Below are 23,741 nucleotides of genomic sequence, written 5' to 3'. Positions count from 1 at the left end.
GAGCTATTTCTCGTAATGGCAGATTCTGACCAACCTACCCATCTCTTTATGATTTTAGTGATCTTCTGTTCCTAACTTATCAAAATATATACAATTTTCTCCTTCTTCCTCCTGTTTATTTGATCAGCCAAATGTAAACTTAAAAAAATTGTTCCAGTTCATATACCAACTCTGCTGCAGTCACTGCTCAGCTTTTTATATCAGTACCATGACCAATCAACTGTCCAGCAGAATGAATGGCCTCTACTAAACTGTTGACAAGTACAGAGTTGACCACCCAGTGACATGACATGCAGCAGAGCACAAAAGGCTCAATTTCAGTGGCTGCTTCATAATGTGGACAGTCTGGATCCTTCCCACCCTATCACCACCTGCCAGTTCATGTCTCCAAGTCCACCTTCATCCTCCAAGCCACTAGCTACCAACCCCAATCCTCCTTCCTATCTCCCAACTACCTTCCCCTCTATCGACCCCATTCCATATGACTCCCTAGCCCAGTCCACATGCCGAACTGCAATCCTGGCATTGTGCATCGTGCTGGCACCACATGGGGGAATAGCTGTGTTGTGTGTGTGTGTGTGTGTGTGTGTGTGTGTGTGTGTGTAAAGGCAGATCAATTTATGATTAATGTATGCAACAATATTTCAAATACTGGAGGTTTCGTCTTACATGCTGCCATAGTCACTTATGGAAGAATTATACTGAACAAGGAAAAAATAATAATAACCTGAACTCAAAAATTTAAAATAACATGGTCAAACTACAAAGCTTAAAAAGGTGGAAAATTGTAATTTAACATATTAAGTTCGCAACATTAGTGATAAGTACTTGGTTGGACATTTCTTTCCATGCCATGACTGAAGAGTCTGAGTGGGTTGATAATATATTTGTTTCTAATGTCTAGCTTCCTACAAACTAGTGTCTCTTGTGGAAGCTAGTCAGTTGTTCCCTGGTGGTGGTCCAATAAGCCAAACCTAGTTCAAAATACACCAATATTAGTAGAACATAAAACATAGTTAAGTTTGTTTTCAGCCTTAAACAAGGCTTAGGTTTTGGGTGATTGTACAAGTAATATGGAACACGAAACAAAATTGTACAGCAGATTGGGATCTCTTGGGAAAAGGATGTGAAAACAATGATAGATACATTAGAAAAATATCTGTCTGATTAGGAACTATTGTTAAACCACATCACTGTTAGTAAGCATGATTATTGTAATCCTGTTGCTGAATGTTTTACATGTAACTCCTTGTAGGCAGTCAATATAATGTAGTAGATATACATTTCATCTATTAGTTAACATTTTCATTTGATGTGTTGTTCAGTCATTACTCCAGAGGATGAGACAGATGGAGACTGCATTGATACTGAGGAACATTCATTTCCAGGATAAATAAGTTGCATCATAAGAGGCATGTGCAAAAAGTAAATTTACTGTGACCAGAAAGAATTCTCATTTTTCATTTTTTTTTTAGGGTTGGCAACACTCAGTGGTACAGAGGGATCCCCTGTACAAAGGGAGCATTGCAGGAACATGAAAGTATGTGAACTCACATTGTAGTGTCCAGCTGTGTGAAAGTTGTTAGTAAGAAATCTCACAAAGTGTGGGCCACATGCTGTGATCCGCTTCCTATTCGTGGAAGTAACACCTACCGAAATTTTTTTATGAATCAAAATGGTTTATGGCAAAGGTGTTATGAACAGAATGAATGCGTGTAAGTGATGAAGGGAGTTTAGTGGAGGCAAAACAGGTGTTCATGACTAACAGAAGAGTGGAAGATCTTCCATTTTGCCCAATGAATTGGAGCAAAAAATTAAGGAAACTGTTTGTGAAGACTGCTGATGGGCAATGGATGAAATTTCTGTGATATTTCCACAACTCTCCAGAACTCTCTTATATGAGACACTCACAGAAATGTAGTGATACGAGAAACTGTGGACAAGATGGGTCCCAAAATAGCTGGCAGAACAATATAAGAAAAATTACATCAATAGTGTTTGCGAGTTTCTTGAGCAACCTGAATTGGTACATCAGGGTTTTCTGAGATCTGCTGTGACAAGATGATGTGTGGGTGGCTCATTACACAAATGAGACAGACAAATAGTTGTCACAGTAGCATCATACCAATTTCTCATCTGCCAAAAAATTCAAAATCACAATTTTGGGAAAAAAATCATGGCCTCAGTGCTTCGGGTTGTTAAAGGCATCATTTTGGTTGAATTTCATCATCACAATGATATTGTAAGACCCTAAAAAACTCAAAACATGAATTTTAAAACAAAAGGGGGGGGGGATGAGTGGCATATGATTGTGGCATCATGACTGCCCACCCTCACACAGCCTTAGCCACTGAAGTGCTCTTGGACTCATTTCATTAGGATTTTCCGACCCCTTGAGACTTGAGATGGCGCCTTCAGATTACTATCTTTTCATCTCCCTGATGAGACACATGAGTGTAGTTAAATTTGCAAACGAAGAGCAGATGCAAAAGAGGTTCTGAAGTGGGGGAAGGAGCTGGCAGGAGAATTTTTTGAGAAGGGCACAAAGAAGCTTGTGTGACAGCTTGTCACATGCATTTAATGGGATAGTGAATATGTGTAAAAATAGTCAACAAGGATATCAGCAACATCCTGTAATACAATAAAAACACTTTTTTTTAAAAAAGTATAAAAATATAGTACATTTATTTCCTAAATATGCCTCATAGTTACAGAAAAACTGAGAGTGAGGTGCTTTCAGCCTGGCCAGATTTAATCACCACATAGGAAGTCTTGAGAAACTGCTGGTGGATTCTCTACTTAGCATATGTAAAACTGTGCTGTACACACTTCCCTGGTTACAATTCAGAAAGGTTATTTGTAGAAAGTTATAACCATGACTGACATTATTATACTTCAATACTGGAAAATTTGCCTATGATCATCACTCAAGAAAGTGCTGTTTTATTGGGGGAACATTCCAATGTGCATATCAGTCATCAGATTAAAGATGAAAGTAAATCAGATGGAATTCATAAGAGTTCCTTAACAACTGTATTATCCTATTGTAGACCAAACTGATGTTGAATGTAGATTGAAGCAGAATATTAGCTTAAAGTAAAAAGACATGTCAGGATCAAATTTATTTATTTATTTATTTATTCCATGTGATCTGATGGTACGCAGTGTGTTGCAGATGTCAGAAAATATCATTTAACATTGTTAACATATATTAATGTAAGCCTATAGTATCCTAATGTATTATATTGCTCAATGTTTTCAATTTAACACAAACAGCAAGATTACTGTTCTAAGTATTCATTTACAGAGTAAAAACAGTGACACAACAAATATGACTTCACGGCTTTGCTAAATTTTATGTTGTCTTCGACTGACTTAATACTAGTGGGGAGATTGTTGAACAGTTGGAGGCCCATGTGGAAAACTCCCTTTTTACACAGTTGAGTGTTTGTACATATAACATGCAGGTTTGCGTTTTTCCTGGTGTTGTGTTCATGTATTTCATTATTTTTTATGACTCTGGGGTCAGTTGGCACTATGTGTTTTCTGAAGAATTTTAGAGTCTCAAGAATGTAGAGGCAAGGCAGTGTAAGGATTGCCAACTTTCTGAAGATGGGTTTGCAGGAGTCTCTGGGTTTGCTCCCAGTAACAATCCTCATTGCTCTCTTCTGGATTCTGAATGTGCTCAGAGCAGTTGGAGCATTTCCCCAGAATATTACACCATATTTTAGGTGGGCTTGTATGTAACCGTAGTATGCACTGGTTAATGTTTTCAGGCTAGCACACGTTTTCAGTACACTCAATGCATAACAGCCAGTACAAATCCTAGCATTTACCTTTCCTGTATGTGTATTCCATTTCAGGTTAACTTGAACCCACAGACCTAGGAATTTGAAAACAGTGTCGGTATCTATTGACTGGTTATTTATAGTGACAGATGGCTGAGAGGAATTTGCATTTTGTGTTGTGTGGAAGTTCATGGAAGCTGTCGTTTTGGTGTTGATAGTTAATCTGTTGATTTTTGCCCAGTTGCTGAGTTGATCAGTAGCCAAGTTCACAGCTTTTTGCACAGCCTCTGTATTCTCCCCTTTGAGGAGTACAGTTGTGTCATCAGCAAATATCATTGTTTTGTGTGCATCAATATTCAGGCTCAAGTCATTAATATACAGGAGGAAAAGTAGGGGTCCCAATACTGAGCCCTGTGGAACACCTTGCTTTACAGTTTTATTAATTGATAGTATTTTGGTTATTGAGTTGCTTTGTCTATTAGTATATTTCATGCTGACTCTCTGCATCCGATTGGTTAGGAATGTAGCAATCCAGTTGTTTGCAATTCCTCTGATACCGTAGTGTTCTAATTTTTCAGAATAGGAAAAGAAGAATTCTGCTTCTAGGTAGCAGTCATGGGAGGGATGTAGGCCAGCAGCCTCAGGAGAAATTAGGTCTAGGGTACCAGGTCACAGGTTTTGTGAAACTAAGTGTAGCCTTAGACAGGTGACAGAAAACTTAGGTCAGCTATGCAGGGACTTAGAGAAGGGAGATCAGGTAATTACAGTTGGGGGAACAGGAAACAGCCTGGCTATGAATCCAAGATATAGTATTAGGAGTGACCTGGATAAAATAGGAGCAGAAACTGGGCACACAAATGTGGAATTTGTGGAGCTCTTTCAGTGCCATGATCGGCCTTGGGTAAACACCGCTGTAAGGCATGTTAACACTGAGCTGAACAGGATGCTCCAGACACTGGCAAAATCTCACATAAGTGTTGTTACAGTTGTTGCTACTGGTAGATGGGGACATATTACACAGGGCCTGCACCAAAATAGGAAGGGGAAAGATAAGTTAGCTTCTCTATTAACAGATACTGTAAGGGGGGCCACAGTCACACACGGAATGATCACTGTAGTTAATGGGAGCAGGCAGACAGGTTTTTTAGGTTCAAGCCACAGTCCAAACAGACAACAATCAAGAAAAATAGAGTAAAAGAAGCTTTGTGTACAGTAAAAAGGGATAGAGCTAAGGGTAGTATCAACTTACTTCATCAAAATGTAAGGGGAGAAAAAAAAAAAGTAGATGAGCTGTTAGTGTCTTTAGATGATCTCAGAAATAAGAATGACATTGATATACTTTGTCTGTCTCAACACCATGTAACTGTTGGGATGGAAAGTGTCAATATAAGTGGGTATAATTTAGCATCTTACACTTTCAGATAAAGCACAGATAAAGGAGGAGTTGCCATTTACACAAAACAAGAGTATAAATACGATGCTTACTTCTGTAAGCAAATTTTGTGTCTATCAGCACTTTGAAGTTTGTGAATGTGAACTACAGCTGGATAATGTAGCGTTGATATTAGCAACAGTGTACAGGTCCCCATTAGGAGACTGGGAGCTATTCATGAAAAAAGTGCGCTCCCTATTATGCTGTCTGTCAGACAAAAAGAAGAAGTTTTTAATCTGCAGTGATTTCAATGTAAACTTTCTCAGCAATTCTGATGGGAAAAGTGAACTAGAAGTGTTGTTAATGACATACAGCTTAGAATCAGTGATCAATTTCCCTACACATTAAGCTCAAGATGTAGCACTTTAATAGATAATGTATTTGTACAGCAACAGAATGTAAATCTAATACATGCTTTCCCTGCAATAAATGGATTATCAGACCATGATGCACAATTGATTAACTTACAAAACCTAGCAGGATTTACAGTTCAGAAACCATTAAGTAAAAGTGAAAGAGTGCTCAACCTGGTGTCTATAGAGCACTTCAGAGAAAGTTTAAGAAATGTTAATTGGGGAGATGTGTATAATGAGCCAAATGATAATGATAAATGCAACATATTTCTTGATAAATTTATATCCCTTTTTAAACATTGTTGCCCAAAAACAATAACTGAAACTGACACTGAACATTTTTCAAAGAGACCTTGGATTGCTACAGGTATTAAAGTAATTTCGGAAAGAAAAAGAAAACTGTATGACACAACAAGAATTGGTAAAGATCTAGAAGTAATTTTACACCATAAAAATTATTGTAACATACTGAGAAAAGTTGTCAGAAAATCAAGAAATATGTATGTTAGAGATGAAATTAACAACATGGGCAATAAAATTAAATCAATATGGAATGTTGGTAGAAGAGTGGCAGGAAAAGTAACCACTGGGGTAGGTAGTATTACTATTAAAGAGAATGAGACCAACTTAACCAACAGTACAGAAATAGCTAATGTATTTAACAACCATTTCTGAACACTCTGGAGCCCAACAGATTGGAAATCCAGTTAATACCCAGATCCTGAAGAACTTTGCTACAATTTACAATTTTTTAATAACTTTACTAATACACTTATCTCTTTAGGCAGTATATCAGCTTAACCTTCCATCCTCCCTCTTTATGAATATGTGTATGTTTAGCACAAATAAATTATACAGGGATTTGTAGATATTACTCTAAAGATACTGTTTTTCAGCATTTTTATTTTTCCCCGAAGTGGACAAAATTTTTATAAGTCGTAGGGAGTGGTAGGCTATTGATTTAAAATCACTTGTCAGCAGGAATACTAAATGCTTCACTTATAGGTGTAGTGTTTTATTGTGAAATTTTTTTTCTCATTTTTACAAATTAGAGAACTTCACTCAGGTATGAAATCTTTCAACACACTTGTCAAACACAAAGGCCTGTGTTACTGGCCTACAGAAATATCTGGTCTCTTTCCTCACTACCTTTAATGCAGCTTTCCCTTGCTCCCAAAAGACCTTGCATCTTTTAGCTGGGTTTGTTTTCTTTCCTGTTGGTCGCAGTTTCTCAGGAAAATGATGCGCTGTGAGTCTGTTTGCACTTGCAACTCCAGATGCTAAATGTGTCTGTTTATTTAGTTCCACTCTTCCTTTTTGGACCAACTGATTTGCTAATTTACAGATAAAATCTGGTAATGCACACTTTTTTCATTGTTTGTTATTGTAAATAATGTTGGCATTCATAACTGCCCTCACAAAAATATGGAAGAAAATATTTTTGCACCATTTTACAGTCTTTTGCTGGAAGGGATAGTAACTCATCAGCTGGTCTCTTATGTCAACACCTGTTTTAGACAAATTGTAGTTTAGTACAATGTCTGGATTTACTATCTCAACATATCCTCTCTTGGATTTTATGCTGACATCCAAAGCAGTCATCTTATGATATGCTGACAACATGAGTACATCACGTTTGTCTTTCCATTTGAAGCAGAAAAGGTGTCTTTTGCAATTAAATGTCATTTCTCCTTTCATTAGTTTTTTATTTATTAGGTCTCTAGGCAAACCTATCCTGTCCTTCGTCACAGTTCCAACTCCCAATGTATTTCTTTCCCACAGTTATTCAAGGACTGCAGGACTTGTATAAAATCTATCCATGTATACCACATGTCCTTTTCCCAAGTAAGAGGAACATAGCCTCAGCAGTAGGGATTTGATAGAATTGTCAACATTTCCTTTTATCCCATATTTCTCTGGTTTGTCTTTCATATGAACATGGAATCCAATTCTTCCTTGGAAAGGACATATTGCTTCATCCACAGTCAGATTTCGTGATGGATAAGACTTTGCTGCATCTTTCTGTGAAAACATCCCAGACAGGTCTTACTTTATGCAGAGGGTCATGGCCTGGTTCTTGTCGAGGTATCCACAGGGCATTATTGTTCACATGCAGCATCCTAAATATGGCAAAAAATCTATTTCATGACATTAGCTTAGGAACAAATGATGAAGCAAGCATTGGGTCTTCGGACCAATAATCCGTAAGTTTAGGTTTCCTTACAACACACATATGCAAAAAGATTGCAAAAACTTGATATACTTCATGTATCCTCACTGCTCTCAATTCCTTACACAAAGATTTTGGTTTGATTCTGTTCTGACGTTGAAGTTCAGAAATAGTATCAGTAGCATATATATTTGTCTCTGAATTTACTTTTAGAAACATTCTGTGATCAAAAAATTGCAACAAACAGTCTAGTTCTGTTGATAATGTATCAACAGGAACCTGAATTCCACTCATTTCTTCAGAGGTAATTCAGGGAGTGTATCAAAATGACACCATTCATTATGAAGGGCAGGCTCTTGAACTGAATGACAAATCTGACTAATAGAAACTTTTGCATTAGCTTCTCACTACCATCGTTTCTATCAGCTGCATAGGTTTCACTCTCCAGCTCATGTGAGTCATTGTCATCTTCTGAAAAATCGCTGATATCTTCCGAAAGATTGTCAAGTTCTGAGTCATTGTTCATGTGTTCTTCAATCTCTAAGTTTGACAAGCAATCTCTGTTAGCCATATTCAGTATTTATATGTTTCTACACATGGGAAGTTTGAACACCATAGCACAACATGGCAGCCGACCTAGAACAAAACAACATTCAACAATATTTCAGGTGTGTGTGCAGTTCACGTAACACTGGTATCATTCACAAGAGACTGGCATGTGCTAGCCAGTATTTGATCATGTGAACTATGACATTATTGTACAGAAATTACAATTCTAGTGTATAAATGGAACAGTATATGAATGGTTTAAGACATATCTACAGAACAGGAAGCAAAAAGTTTCTTTATATGGTTTAAGTGATTTAAGGAAGTTTGTCACCTCATCTAACTGGGGTGAAATTACATTAGGTGATCCACAAGATTAAATCATAGGTCCCCTTCTGTTCTTGATATATGTGAATGACCTCCCTTCTTATCTGAAACAATCAGCTAAACTGACACTGTTTACTGATGATACAAGCATCATTATTAATCCAGTAGAAGAAACTCCAATTGAAAATGATACAAAAATAATGTCTTTGGAAAAGTTATTTAATTGGTTTATTGCAAATGGACTTGCTATGAACTTTGAAAAAACACAGTACATCCAGTTTCCTGCTGCAAGGAGTACTGTTCCTTCAATAAATATAACACATCAACACAAGTCAGTGGTCAGCGTAGAGCATATTAAGTTTTTGGATGTAAATATAGATGAGAACCTTAATTGAAAAATTCATATTTTGGGTCTCCTAAAGTAAGTAGGTTCAACAACTTTAGCAATCAGAATAATTGCCAATTTTGGGGATACAGAAATTAGTAAGCTAAGATACTTTGCATATGTTCACTCTCTGACATCATACAGAGTAATATTTTGGGGTAACTCAACACTTAGGCAAAAATATTCACTGCTGGAAAGAAAGTGGTTAGAATGATGTGTGGGGCTCATAGCTGCACATCTTGTAGAAGGTTAGGAATTCTTACAACAGCATCACAGTACATTTACTCAGTAACAAAATTTGTTCTCAACAACATGGACCAATTTAAAAACAACAGAAATATTCATGATTATACTACCAGAAGAAAGAAAGACTTACACTATCCACTACTTAACCTATCTTTGACACAGAAAGGGGTAAAATATGCTGCTGTAAAACTTTTTGATAAATTACCAGGTGAAATAAAAGTCAGATGGACATCAGTAATAGTTTCAAAAATAAATTGAAATCATATCTAACAAAAATCAAACAATGGAAAATCCAGGATGGACTGTAACAATATTATGAAAAGGAAAATTGTTACTTGCCATATGGCGAAGATGCTGAGTCGCAGATAGGCACAACAAAAAGACTGTCACAAATAAACCTTTCAGCCAGTAAGGCATTCATCAAAAATAGGCTACACACACACACACACACACACACACAAATGCAGCTCACACACACAAGACTGTAGTCTCGGGCAACTGAGGCCACACTGTGAGCAGCAGCACCAGTGCATGATGGAAGTGGCAACTGAGTGGTGGTAAGGAGGAGGCTGGGGTGGGGGCAGGGGAGGGATAGTAGGGTAGGGGTGGCAGACAGTGAAGTGCTGCAGGTTAGACAGAAGACAGGTGAGAGTTGGGGAGGGGGTGGGGGGCAGCAGAAAAGGAGAGAGATAAAAAGACCGGGTGTGGTGGTGGAATAGAGGACTGTGTAGTGCTGGAATGGGGACAGGGAACGGGCTGGATGGGTGAAGACAATGACTAATGACGGTTGAGGCGGAGGTTTATGGGAACGTAGGATATATTGCAAGGAAAGTTCCCACCTGCGCAATTCAGAAAAGCTGGTGTTGGTGGGAAGGATCCATGTGGCACAGGCTGTGAAGCAGTCAGTCATGTTTGGCAGCATGCTCAGCAACAGGGTAGTCCACTTGTTTCTTGGCCACGGTTTGTCAGTGGCCATTCATACGGACAGACAGCTTGTTGGTTTTCATGCCCACATAGAATGCAGTGCAGTGGTTGCAAAAACTTAACTTCTAAGGTCATCAGTCCCCTAGAACTTAGAACTACTCAAACCTAACTAACCTAAGGACATCACACACATCCATGCCCGAGGCAGGATTCGATCCTGCGACCATAGGGGTCGCGTGGTTCCAGACTGTAGTGTCTACAACTGCTCGGCCATCCCGGCCGGTGCAGTGGTTGCAGCTTAGCTGGTAGATCACATGACTGGTTTCACAGGTAGCCTTCCTTTCATGGGATAGGCGATGTTTGTGACTGAACTGGAGTAAGCAGTGGTGAAAGAATGGGGACAGGTCTTGCATCTAGGTCTATTACTGGGGTATGAGCCATGAGGCAAGCGTTTGGGATCAGGTGTTGTGTAGGGATGGATAAGTATATTGTGTAGGTTTAGCAGACGGCGGAATACCACTGTGGGAGGGGTGGGAAAGATAGTGGGCAGGACATTTCTCATTTTGGGGGGTCAACAAGAGGTAGTTGAAATCCTAGCAGAGAATGTAATTCAGTTGCTCCAGTCCAGGGTGATACTGAGTTACAAGGGAAGTGCTCCTCTGTGGCTGGTTGGTGGGACTTTGGGAGATGGTGGGAGACTGGCAAGATAAGACATGGGAGATTTAATTTTGTACAAGGTTGGGAGGACAATTACAGTCTGTGAAGGCTTCAGTGGAACCCTCAGTATATTTCAAGAGGGACCGCTGATCACTGCACATGCGACGACCGTAGGTGGCTAGGCTGTATGGAAGGGACTTCTTGGTATGGAATGGGGGGCAGCTGTCAACTGGAGGTATTGCTGGTGGTTAGTAGGTTTGATATGGGTGGAGGTTCTGATGTAGCCTTCTTCGAGGTGGAGGTCAACATCTAGGTAGGTGGCTTGCTGGGTTGAGAAGGACCAGGTGAAGCAAATGGGGGAGGAGTTGTTGAGGTTATGGAGGAATGTGGATAGGGTGTCCTCACCCTCAATCCAGACTGCAAAGATTTTGTCAGTGAATCTGAACCAGGTGAGGGATTTAGAATTCTGGGTGTTTAGGAAGGATTCCTCTAGATGGTCCATGAACAGGTTGGTATAGGATGTTGCCAAGCTGGTGCCCATAGCCATGTCCCAGATTTTTTTTGTAGGTAATGCCTTCAAAGGAGGAGTAATTGTGGGTGAGGATATAATTGATCATGGTGACCAGCAAGGAGGTTGTTGGTTTGGAATCTGTTGAGAATTGGGAAAGGTAGTATTCAATAGTGATAAGGCCATGGGCATTAGGGATGTTAATGTGAAGGGAGGTCACATCGATAGTGATGTGCAGGACAACGTACGGTAAAGGGACAGGAATTGTGGAGAGCCGGAGGAGGAAATGGTTGGTATCTTTTATATAGAAGGGTAGGTTCCGGGGAATAGGTTGAAGGTGTTGGTCTGTGAGAGCAGACATTCTGTCAGTGTGGGCACAGTAACTGGCCACAGTGGGGTGTCCTAGGTGGATGGGTTTATGGACTTTAGGAAGCATGCAGAAGGTAGGAATGTGGGGAGTGGTAGGGGCGAGCAAAGAGATGGACTTTGGAGAGAGGTTCTGGGTTGGGCCTAAGGATTTGAGGAGTGACTGGAGGTCCTGCAGGATTTCTGGAATGGGGTCACTGTGGCAAGGTTTGTAGGTGGAAGTATCTGAAAGCTGGTGGGTCCACAGATGGATTATAAGGTTGGGATCAGTTTTTAGATGGTGGACTGCGGTTCTTTCTGTGGATGTAAGGTTATTTTGCATGTTGAGGGATTTGGGGAATGATGGTGAGGCAAGATTTGAGGATAAAAAATTCTGAAAAGTTAACATGGGGTGATTCGGGGGCAGTGGTGGTGGCTCAGGGTTGGATGGAGAAGTGAACTGAGTTAGGCAGGCTTCAACATTGGCCTTTGGTTGTGTCTGATTGATAGTGGTGGTGGTGAAAAAGTTTTTCCACCGTAGGGACCAGGAGAAGGAGAGAAGGTCTTTAACAAGTCCTGCAAGATTGAATTTGGGATTGAGGCGGTGAGGCCTTTGGAAAGGACTGATATTTCTGTGGGGCTAAGGATTCTGGAAGAAAGGTTCATGACTGTGTTATGGGTCTGTTTAGGTTCCGGATTTGGTGTGGTGATGGGAGTGAGTTTTGGAGAGTGGGGTAAGTGTAATAGGTGTGCGAGACAAGGTTTGTCTGCCAGGGGAGGGGGGGGGGGGGGGGGCATGGGGGAGGTTTGAGGTTTGGAGGTTGTGGTAGAGGTCGTAGACAGTGGCACTCCAAGGCAGGAGTAGGAACTGAGCAGGGTGGAGAGCTTGTTGAGGTGACGTTGTGCACATTGCTCTAGTTCCTCGAGGGCAAGAGTTTCAATATGTGTTATGGGTTCCAGAAATTTATGGATGAAGAGAGGGTACTGCAAGGAGGTTTCAGCTTGGTTGATGTGGTTTTGCAGGACTATGTTGGTGAGGACTGAGGATTGGTGGAATCTGAACGGGTGGTCATTGGGGAAGGAGGGGTGTCAGCAGGAGACGACTAATTTGGGGGATTCCATGAGCCCAGCAAGGATGCAGGGACAGTATGTGAGACTGGGGTCTAGCTAGTGATAAGAAAACTTTTCTGTATTAACACAGATGGAAGAAGCAAGGATCCATGCTGGTGGAAAAAATATATAAACAATGTAGAATTACGTCCAAAAAAAATCACAAAAATACATCCAAATACATGTGAAAAATCATGAGAGGGTTGAAATGGATGCAAAAGGGGGAAACAAGATGAAATCTGAATGGCAAAAACAAGATGAAATCTGAATGGCAAAAACTCACTAAAACTGGCATCAAATCACAACAAGATCAAAGAAAAGATATAAATAATAATAAAAGATATGTATATATTTTACTGCGGGTAGCAGGTCTGAGGATGGATAAGTATGGAGAAGGGGGACAGCAGATGTGAGTGGATGAAGTGAAATTAGTGGGTGCAAACTAGGATAGAATCAAGGAAGAGTGGGGGTTAGGGAGTGGTTTGTAGGATGAGATATAAGATCATGTGACACTGGAAAGGTGTGGGAAATAACACATGAAAATATGGAAGAGTGACACAGGGAGAGTAATCAATTTGAAGGTATACAATTAATGATATGTGGGTCATAAGATGGTGCACCAACAAACGGTATGGTCTTGTAGCCATCTGTTGTGCGCAGCTGAGCCAGTTGATACAGTGTGGATCATATCTAGAGTGTGCAGTGTGGTTTATAAGGTGAGAAGAGAAATGCAGGAAAGTAGAGAAAGAAGGTTGCACATTGAGTGTAGTGATGCATTAGAAAATCGTACAAAAAAAAAAAAAAAAAAAAAAAAAAAAGCAGCACTGGGTTAAGATCAAAGAAACGCCATGAGGCAAAATCAAACAATGGAAAATCCAGGATGGAGTGCAGCAATATTATGAAAAGGAAAGTTGCTACTCACCATATAGCGAAGATGCTGAGTCGCAGATAGACACAACAAAAAGACTGTCACAAATAAACTTTGGCCAGTAAGGTCTTCATCAAAAGTAGACAACAGACACACACACACACACACACACACACACACACACACACACACACGCCGGCCATGGTGGTCTCGCGGTTAAGGCGCTCAGTCTGGAACCGCGCGACTGCTACGGTCGCAGGTTCGAATCCTGCCTCGGGCATGGATGTGTGTGATGTCCTTAGGTTAGTTAGGTTTAAGTAGTTCTAAGTTCTAGGGGACTGATGACCACAGATGTTAAGTCCCATAGTGCTCAGAGCCATTTGAACACACACACACACACACACACACACATATGCACCCACGCATGCAAAAGCAATTCACACACACATGACTGTAGTCTCGGGCAACTGAGGTCACACTGTGAGCAGCAGCACCAGTGCATGATAGGAGCGGCAAGTAGGTGGAGGTAAGGAGGAGGCTGGGGTGGGGAAGGGGAGGGATAGTAGGGTAGGGATGGCAAACAGTGAAGTGCTGCAGGTTAGATGGAGGACAGGTGAGAGGTGAGGAGGGGGGTTGAGGGGGGCAGCAGAAAAGGACGGAAGTAAAAAATACTGGGTGTGATGATGGAATAGAGGGCTGTGTAGCACTGCAATGGGAACAGGGAAGGGGCTGGATGGGTGAAGACAATGACAGTTGAGGCTGAGGTTTATGGTAACTTAGGATATATTCAGGGAAAGTTGCCACCAACACAGTTCAGAAAAGCTGGTGCTGGTGGAAAGGAACTAACCTATATGGTACAGGCTGTGAAGCAGTCATTGAAATGAAGGCTGCCATGTTTGGCAGCAGCAACAGAGAGGTCTACTTGTTTCTTGGCCACAGTTTGTCACTGTGGACAGACAGCTTGTTGGTTGTCATACCCACATAGAATGAAGCACAGTGGTTGCAGCTTAGCTTGTAGATCACATGATTGGTTTCACAGGTAGCTCTTCCTTTGATAGGTAGGTGATGTTAGTGACCGGACTGGAGTAGATGGTGGTGGTGGTGGTGGTGGTGATGGGAGTATGTATGAGACACGTCTTGAATCTAGGTGTATTACAGGGGTACAAGCCATGAGACAAAGGATTGAAGAAGGGGCTGTGTAGGGATGGATGAGTACATTGTGTAGGTTCAGTGGACAGAGGAATACCACTGTGGGAGGAGTGGGAAGGATAGTGGGCAGGACATTTCTCATTTCAGGATGTGACAAGAGGTAGTTGAAACACTGGCAGAGAATGTAACTCAGTTGCTCCAGTCCTGGGTGGTACTGAGTAATGAGGGAAATACTCCTCTGCTGCTGGACAGTGGGACTTTGGGAGATGGTGGGAGACTGGAAAGATAAGATGTCGGAGATTTCATTTTTGTACAAGGTTGAGAGGGTAATTACAGTCTTTGAATGCTTCAGAGGGACCCTCAGTATATTTCGAGAGGGACTGTTCATCACTGCAGATGCGATGACTGTGAGTGGCTAGGCTGTATGGAAGAGACTTCTTGGTATGGAATGGGGGGGGGGGGGGGGGGCAACTGTCAAAGTGGAGGTATTGCTGGTGGTTTGATATGGGTGGAGGTTCTGATGTAGCCATCTTTGAGGTGGAGGTCAACATCTAGGTAGGTAGGTCAACATCTAGGTAGGTAGGTAGGTAGGTGGCTTCTTGGGTTGCGTAGGACCAGGTGAAGCAAATGGGGGAGAAGTTTTTGAGGTTCTGGAGGAATGTGGATAGGATGTCCTCACCCTCAATCCAGATTGCAAAGATTTTATCAATGCATTTGAACCAGGTGAGGGATTTAGAATTCTGGGTGTTCAGAAAGGATTCCTCTAAATAGCCCATGAATAGGTTGGCATAGAATGGTGCCAAGGTTGGCATAGAATGGTGCCATGCTGGTGCCCATAGCCATACCCTGGATTTGAAAGCTTTGTCTTTAACAATGGTACCTCGATAACAAAAAGATTTATGGAACCTTTGAAAATATACAAATTCTTTAACTGCCAAATCCAAAGGTGCAAAGTAGTACTTTTGCTTCTCTTATTATGCCAGATTGTCAAACAGATTTTATATAGCACAGCCAGTATCCAATTACATTGCTTACTGAACTGATATCTAGTGTCTCCTCTAACTAAATTAGCGGGTGCTTTGATAACAATGCTCCAGGACAGAAAAGTTATAATGAAGATTTTTTCTGATTGTTTTTTACAAACTTTTTAAAACCATTCTTGTATTGATGTGACATACCTATCAAAATATCATTTGTAAACCACAGGTTTTTACCAAATACAATGAGAGGGTCACAGGCACAGCTCATACAATATGGGAACAATTAATTTAAAATAATGTAATTTCTGCTATGAATCTATGAATAGAGAATTCTGAGTTTTGTGGCAGAGACAAATGCAGATTAATGATTAGATGCATAAGAAAACTTGATAATATAAGAAACCTCACTTACTTTCTGCAAACAACAACGAAGTGGCTGCATCTTCCCACACCTCCTTTTCATTGTAGATTTTCATCCTGTTAACTAAGGAAACAAAATATTTGAAATAGCTTACATAATTAGGAACAAATATGTAAATGTAACTTGCTACTTGTATATGTGCAGGAAAATAGCCAATTTTTAGGAGCTCCTTCATGTGAATTATAGCCAGGGTTGCAGTAGATGAAGTCATGCAGTAGTGATTGTTGATGTAGGAGAGGTCTTTCTTTCTGTAAGCTGTAGAATATAACACCTCCCCCCCCCCCCTTCCCACATATACATATACATTCATTTTGCTATAGTTTACTATGCACTATCTGATCAAAAGTATCCAGACACCTATTAATAGACATTAATATGAGAATTGTCCATCCTTTACCTTTATGAAAGCCTGAGCCCATACTTCCTTAAGAGCCATAACCAGAGAAGGTAGCAATATTGGACACTGGGGTCTGGAGTGAAGTCAGCATTCTAACTCACCCTAAAGGTATGCCATTGAGTTCAGGAAGAACTCTGGGCAGACCAGTCCATTTCAGGAATGTTGTTGTCCACAAACCATGGCCTCACAGATGCTGCCTCATGACATAGACCATCATCATGCTGATACAAACAATCATAGCTTCTGAACTGTTCCTCTACGGTACACAGTGCTGAAAAATGTTTTCATATCCTTCCGCACTTGCAATTTTCTTAAGTGTAATTTTAAAGTTAAAAAACCATGAAAAACACCTCCATACTGTAACACCACCTCTTACATATTTCATTGTTGGCATTGCAACAGGTAACATGTTCTCCAAGCATTCACCAAACCCAAACTGTTCCATCGAATTGCCATAGGGTGTAGTGTGATTCATCACTTCAAATCACCTGTTTCCAGCCATCCACTGTCCAGTGGCATTGCTCTTTATACCACTTTAAATGTGTCTTGGGATTGCTTTGTGAGGAGCTGCTCAGCCATTGTAACCTATTCTTTTTAATTCACTATGCACAGACATAGAGCTAACTGGATTGCTGGCAGTACTATGGAACTCATGAGTGATTCCTTCCACTGATTTTGTGTGATTTTTAGGTCCACTTTCCACATTGCTTGGTGATCCTTGTCTCTCAATGCATCAGGTCTGCCTCATCTTTGTTTGGCTGTCCACTTCACAATCATATCACTGACAGTTGACTTAAGCAGCTTTAGAAGGGTTGAAATGTCCCTGACAGATTTGTTACTCAGATACATCCTACATTCAGTGTCACTGAGCTCACCTGTATGACCCATTCCACAATTACTGCTTCTCTACTGCCGGCACAATACTCCCTGCCACCTTTTGAGCTGACAGGTGTATCTCTTGTGATATCTAGCTCAATTCTCAATTATAGAAGGTTGTCTGGATACATTTGATCAGATAGTACACTTTTGAAGCAGGCAGTGTGATCTTATACTTTTGGGTAAAAAGAACTGGTGATACAGCACATAACAGAATATTCACTAGTTTCCTTGCATCAAGTAAGATTAATGCCAGGATGTTTCTTTTGAAAAGGACATTTACAGTTCCCTTCCTCATCTGTATTCAGTCTCAGATTTTGTTCTGTCTCTTATGATCTCATAACTGATAGGACTAACTGCTAACTTTCCTTGTCTTTTCTTCCAACCAAGTCATTTTCAGCATGAAATTAAAAGTTCGGAATATCAATCTGAAGAGCAACTAATGGGAATGAGGAAAAAAGTTGAACAACCAAACCCCCAGTTTACAAATAATTTCATTGTAAAAGTAACAAGTAACTGAATAGTAGAAGTATTGATTTATCAAAAGGTATGTACCACATTTATCTGAATCTAAGCCACACTTGAATGTAAACTGCATCCGAAAAATGAGACTCAAAATTCAGGAAAAAAAGGTATCCGAATCCAAGCTGCAGCCAAAAAATGGTACTCTAAAATCAAGGGGGAAACAAATTATAGGCCACACTTCAAAACTGAAATGAAGTTGGTTCTTTCTGACCTAAGATACAAATTAGATAGAATGGATAAAGATACATCTGCAGTAGTTGGGTTCGAGTTTTAAGCATAGCAGTTGCTTAAGCAAGGTTAGTAATTTACTCTTTCAAACATTTAAAACCTCATAATTTGTCTGCAAAGTATTTTTAGTTGTAAAAGATTTAAAAATCAATACTCAAAGCCAGTTGCCATGCCTCATTTCTGACTGTATCACTATTCCGCAAAAGAATAATATTAATGTAAACATAATACGATTTATATATTCTTTTGTGTTTGCTGTTATCTCAATGGAGACTGTTAGATGGACAGGATGTAAATGAGGTAACAACTAACAAGGAGGAATACATGGCATGATGTTTACAATCACATTATTCTTATGATGATGAGTGTACTGTGTTCATAGGAGCAATCTCTTCTCATTGGTATGAGAACATTCAAGATGTACACACAGTCTTTTCAATTGGCTTTTTGTAGTAGACTTCAAATGTATCGCTAACAATGCTTACAAAATAAGAATGAAAATAACTTAGAAATCGAAAGCGGACATATAAAACAAAATTTCATTAGATTTATAGTACAAAATTATGAAATGTTTAAATTATCAATTAGATAATTCTGAATCACTGTCAATTGATTCCTGGTTGTACTGTTCTTCATTTAGATAATCATCCTTCATAATGTCTAGTACATTCAGTATTGAACTTTTTTTAAATGCCTGTTGCAAAGTCCGATTTGTAACACACTTACATGCATCATCAATCAATTGGCACACTTGCGATAAACTCCCACATTTTACATGTCCTGCTGGTGTCAGTTCTCTGTCATTTTTAGAAAGGCAGTCAGTGAACATGCGTTTAAGCTTGTCCTTAAATTGTTTATTCAAACAGACATCAAGTGATTGCAGAACTGGCATCATCCCACCTGGAATTACTCCCAAGTCTATTTTGCTTTCTAATAAATTTCATTTTACTGCAGGTGTTGTATGGCCTGCGTATGCATCTAATACCAGCTGACTGTGTAAACCAGCAATTGCACCAGGACAATGATTCCGTACAAACATAATCCTTTACAGCACTGTGTCCTCTGAAAAACACCCACTTTCATTTGATCGTATAATTAGATTTTAGAAACCCAACTGATTTCAGTAAAGTCTTAAGCTTATCTTATAGGACTATAAGATAGCCACTAAATTGCATGTGATATGTGGGCACACAGCAAGTGGCAAATGTGAGGATTATTCTTTCTTCCACCTTAAAAAACTCCCTACTCTCAACTACATAAAGGAAAGTTGTCTACCTTGAGAACTCGAACATTTATTGGAAATGAAAAGGATAAGTAACCTTGTCACTACGACAGGTAACAATAGAATAATAATATTAAAAACTAAAACCACATAGTTCAGTAGTGTCTCTTCTTAGGCACGGAATAAGTGTGTACGTCAATGCTCCAGGCGGCGAGCGCAGGAACTTCTTTAACTTGGTGATCAGCTGATCATGCTGTGGAACACGTGATCTCCATCATTACCACATCAGCCCTCCATGGAGAAGTGGATTGTTGTGTACTTCTGTCAGTCCTGATGCATTGAGAAATCTTGATGGAAAATGGACATGCCAGCCTGAACGCGTTTGGTATGGCAGCTGAGGTACCACAGTTTCATCATATGGTGGTTTGATTGTAGAAGGCAAGAAAGGCAGTTGACTGGTTGTGGAAGGCAGAGGTGCATCAAAAGAGTCATGAAACACAAACACATGCTTGACACAATCGATGAAGAGGGTACTGCGTTTGTCTTTCAGCAGGATGTCCATTGATGACATCCGGTATATCATCAAAGCATGACATGAGTGCTCTTTGTTAACTCTCTATGCACAAATGAAGGATGTGAACCACGTTGTGATGATGGTTGAGGTTGCATTTTGGCAATGTATTTTCTGAGTGGAGTTATTAATTAGGGTTGATATAAAAGGTCTCCCAATGACGCTCTTGACTCAACAGTTTCCCCTGGTAGATGAAGTGTCTCTCCATAAGTCTCTCCATAAGTGGGGCCTGCTGGTGATGCATCAAGGTCTGGGTCTGGCTTGTGTATTGTTCATAGGCCGAGAAGTATCAGGGATAAGACTTGTCGAATTTGTATTGCAGCGCATGAGCACTGCTTTCAAGGAGCGGTGCCAGTGCTCCTCCATTCCATTGGTGGCTATTTGGTAGCTTGTGGTCAGATGTTGTGTTACACCACATAATTTGCCTGTCTGCACAAAAAGTTCAGATTGAAACTGGCACCCTCTATCAGTTATTATATGTAACAGACAACCAAACTGCGTGACACATTGCACAATAAATGCTGTTTCCAGTGTCTTAGCAGAGGTATTGCCTAATGGGATTGCTTCAGGCCAACATGTGAATCTGTTGATAATTGTTAATAGGTATCACTGTCCTTCTGATGATGGCTGGGTCCTACAATGTTTAGGTGAATGTGAGCAAATCTCTCAGTGACCTCCGGAAAGTTGATAACGGGTGCATGCACGTGTCATGTAATCTTACTTGGTTGGCGTGTCATGCAAGAGTGCGACCACTGTTGACAGTCGTTTTGCATACGTGGTGGAAGGTAATGGGAGATGACAAGTTTCACCGATGCTCTGATGCCTGGGTGGCATATGTGTAGACCATGGATAATCAACTTGCATAGTCCCACTGGCTCATGTGGGCAGTTTCTTCTTATGGAAATTTTGCAATAGAGTTGTGTGTTTGCTTCAGGTATGTTGACAAGTTTGAGCTGTAGGCCAGTCAGTGTATCGCGCAGAAGGTTGCAGAGGTCTTGACTGGTGTGCTGCACATCACATAGGTATGAAAGTTTGACAGTCTCCATGATTGCACTAACCTGACATGAGCAGTCAGCCACTATGTTCTTGAGGCCTGAGATGTGCTGCATGTTGGTCAAGAATTGTGCTACTTATTCCAGCTGCCTAAATTGCCTTGGCAAACATTTGTCATCATTTTGCTGGAATGCCTTTGTGAGAACCTTGTCATCGGTATATATGGTAAAGGTTCTTGCTTTCAGTTGGGTGCAGAAGTACTTTACTGCTGCATACATAGCTAACATCTTACGATAGTATCCACTAAGTCTGTGCAGTGCTGGCAACAATTTATGTGCAAAGAAGGCAAGAGGTTGTCATGTGTCAGCAACATGCTGCTGAAGTGCAACTCTAATTGCTGTTTGACAGTTGTCTACAACTAATGTCAGGGGTGCATCTGTGGTAGAGTGTGTAAGGAGTGCAGTGTCAGCAAGAGTCTTCTTGGCTGCCTCAAGCGTGTCCTTCATTGCTGGGGTCAATTGCAGTAATGCTTTGCTCTCTGCCTTGGGACCAGACAACGCAGATGTGAGTGGTTCTTGCACTTCATCAGCATGTGGCAGATGGCATTGGTAAAAGTTGAGCATGCCAAGGAATCTGCTCAACTCTTTTGCTGTAGCCAGTTGTTTAATATGACCTTGACTTTCTCTGGTAGTGGGCACAAGCCTTCTGATGAAATGCAATGTCCCAAGAAAGACATCTCTGGTTGACTAAATACACACTTTAACACATTTAGTATGATGCTGTAAGTAGTGAGATATTCAAAAACCTGAGTAAGGTGCTGCTTGTGTAATTCTGGCGTTTCTGAGAAGATGAGAACATCATCAAGGTAAGCAAAACAATGAGGCAGGCCTCGTAGTACAGAATTGATGAATTTCTGCCAGATTTGTGCCACGTCCCTGACACCAAAGGTCATAAACAGGCTCTCAAATAAAACAAAAGTTGTAATTATTGCTGTCTTGGGAATGTCTTTTTCGGACACAGGAATCTTTGTGTATGCTTTAGCATAGTCAAGGACACTGAACACATATCCCACCCAGTGAACGGTTGTAATCTTTTAAGTGTGGCACTGGTTAATGATTTGGAATGGACCCAGCATTCAAAGTGCCATCGTCCCTGCATGGCCGCCATGCACCGTTCATTTTGGGGACCAGGTGCAGCGGACTTGACCGTGTACCACTAGATGGACATATTATCCCTTCTGCCAGCATACCATCAAACTCAGCCTTCACTATGGCATACCTGGTTGAGGCCAACCGACTGGGCCTACATGAACTGAGGTGACCTGTATTGGTGTTAATGCAATGAGTAGTATTGTTGCATACCTGCTGCAGAGCCCCGGGAGGCCTGGTAACTGTCAGGAACTGGTACAGTAGCTCGGTGAACTCTCCTGCCACCATCTGGACAAGCTTGACATTGCAGTTGGCCGGGTGGCATTGATATCAGGTCACTGACAGTCCAGTGACTGCATCTACAGGCAGGCGTCGGCGACGTCGGGCAGCAGGTAGTAGTGGGTGTGTAGGTCTGCTCTGATGATTGGTTCTGTTATGTCAGTGACAACTAATTTCCCCAGATCTAGTTCCATAAGCTGTGTACTTTATGTTCAAATATCAGAATTATTGGCCTCTGTCAGCTTGAGGTGGTCATCGGGCAATATTAATGTTCTTTTTTCTGTGGCAGAATCCTTAAATCTGAGCTGGTATCTATCAAGAATTTGCTTCCTGACTTACAGTTGGTGAGATACAGGTGAGAAGAGGGGCCAACATATGCGTTCACTGTCAGTGATTACTTTTAGTACCATGATCAGTGAGGAGTTTAGACAGTGTCAATTTTGCTAATCATGCCACTGTTTAATTGTTGCTCCAGTGGAATATTATTATTATTTTTTTTTAAACTTTTCAGTCAGGTTTTGTTTCTGTTGTGGAGCAATAGCACATAATGACAGCATCAGATCCAGAAGTGGACACACAGCATCTTGTTTCCTGTCAGCCAGCATGGCCATTTTGTTAGAGGACATCTTGGTTTGAGAGCAATTAAAGCTATCACTTTTGCTGGCAGCCCACTGCTCAATATTCTACGTAGTGGTGAATTTGGCAAGCTGTGAGTGTCCATTTTGGTTCTTAAGTGATGTAAATATTGTGAGGGTTTCTTGTCACTGACATCATCTTGTGTGAGTACCTGTCATACTCTCTCCTCTGGAGAGGAAGACACCCAGCTTATTAGTTCTGACTTCAGTTTATAATATGCGTCCACTTCCATTGGTGCTGTTATTACGTCTTGTACTTCTGCTGTGAATCTTTCATAAAGTTGACTTACCACCAGACCAAATTTATGCCTGAACATAAAAAAAAATTGCTTCCACTTGCGCAAACCAGAGAGCCAGATTGGTAGCCCAAAATGGTGCAAGTCATACAGCCAGTCTTGATGTGTTATGCATTTCTTTATTCCGCATTTTATTACTGCAAATCAATGCTTTCACATTGTGAACTGTTTGTCTGAGCCACTATCATGTTGGGGTCACCACTGAAGCTTATGTTATAGGGTAGGAGACAGCCACTAAATTGTGTGCGATACATGGGTGTACAGCATGTGGTGAATGCAAGCTTTATTCTTTCTTCCAGGTTTAAGAAACTCTCAACTATATAAAGGAAAGTCATGTATGTTGAGAACAGAAACATTTATTG

The 23,741-nt window shown here is 40.7% G+C and overlaps 1 protein-coding gene across 1 annotated transcript in view; it reads right to left on the bottom strand.

The window, feature by feature from the left end:
* The window catches only part of LOC124776625, a 323,277-nt gene that overhangs the window by 20,152 nt on the left and 279,384 nt on the right, over nt 1–23,741 (bottom strand). The window contains exon 12 of the mRNA XM_047251713.1: nt 16,201–16,272. Coding sequence (XP_047107669.1) covers nt 16,261–16,272 — 12 coding nt within the window. The 3' untranslated portion in view covers nt 16,201–16,260. The remainder of the gene's footprint in view (nt 1–16,200; nt 16,273–23,741) is intronic.

Source organism: Schistocerca piceifrons, chromosome 2 (assembly GCF_021461385.2).
Source record: "Schistocerca piceifrons isolate TAMUIC-IGC-003096 chromosome 2, iqSchPice1.1, whole genome shotgun sequence".
Classification (NCBI taxonomy): Eukaryota; Metazoa; Arthropoda; class Insecta; order Orthoptera; family Acrididae; genus Schistocerca; species Schistocerca piceifrons.
The sequence above is the reverse complement of the archived record's forward strand: the minus strand, read 5'-3'. Positions and strand labels throughout refer to the sequence as shown.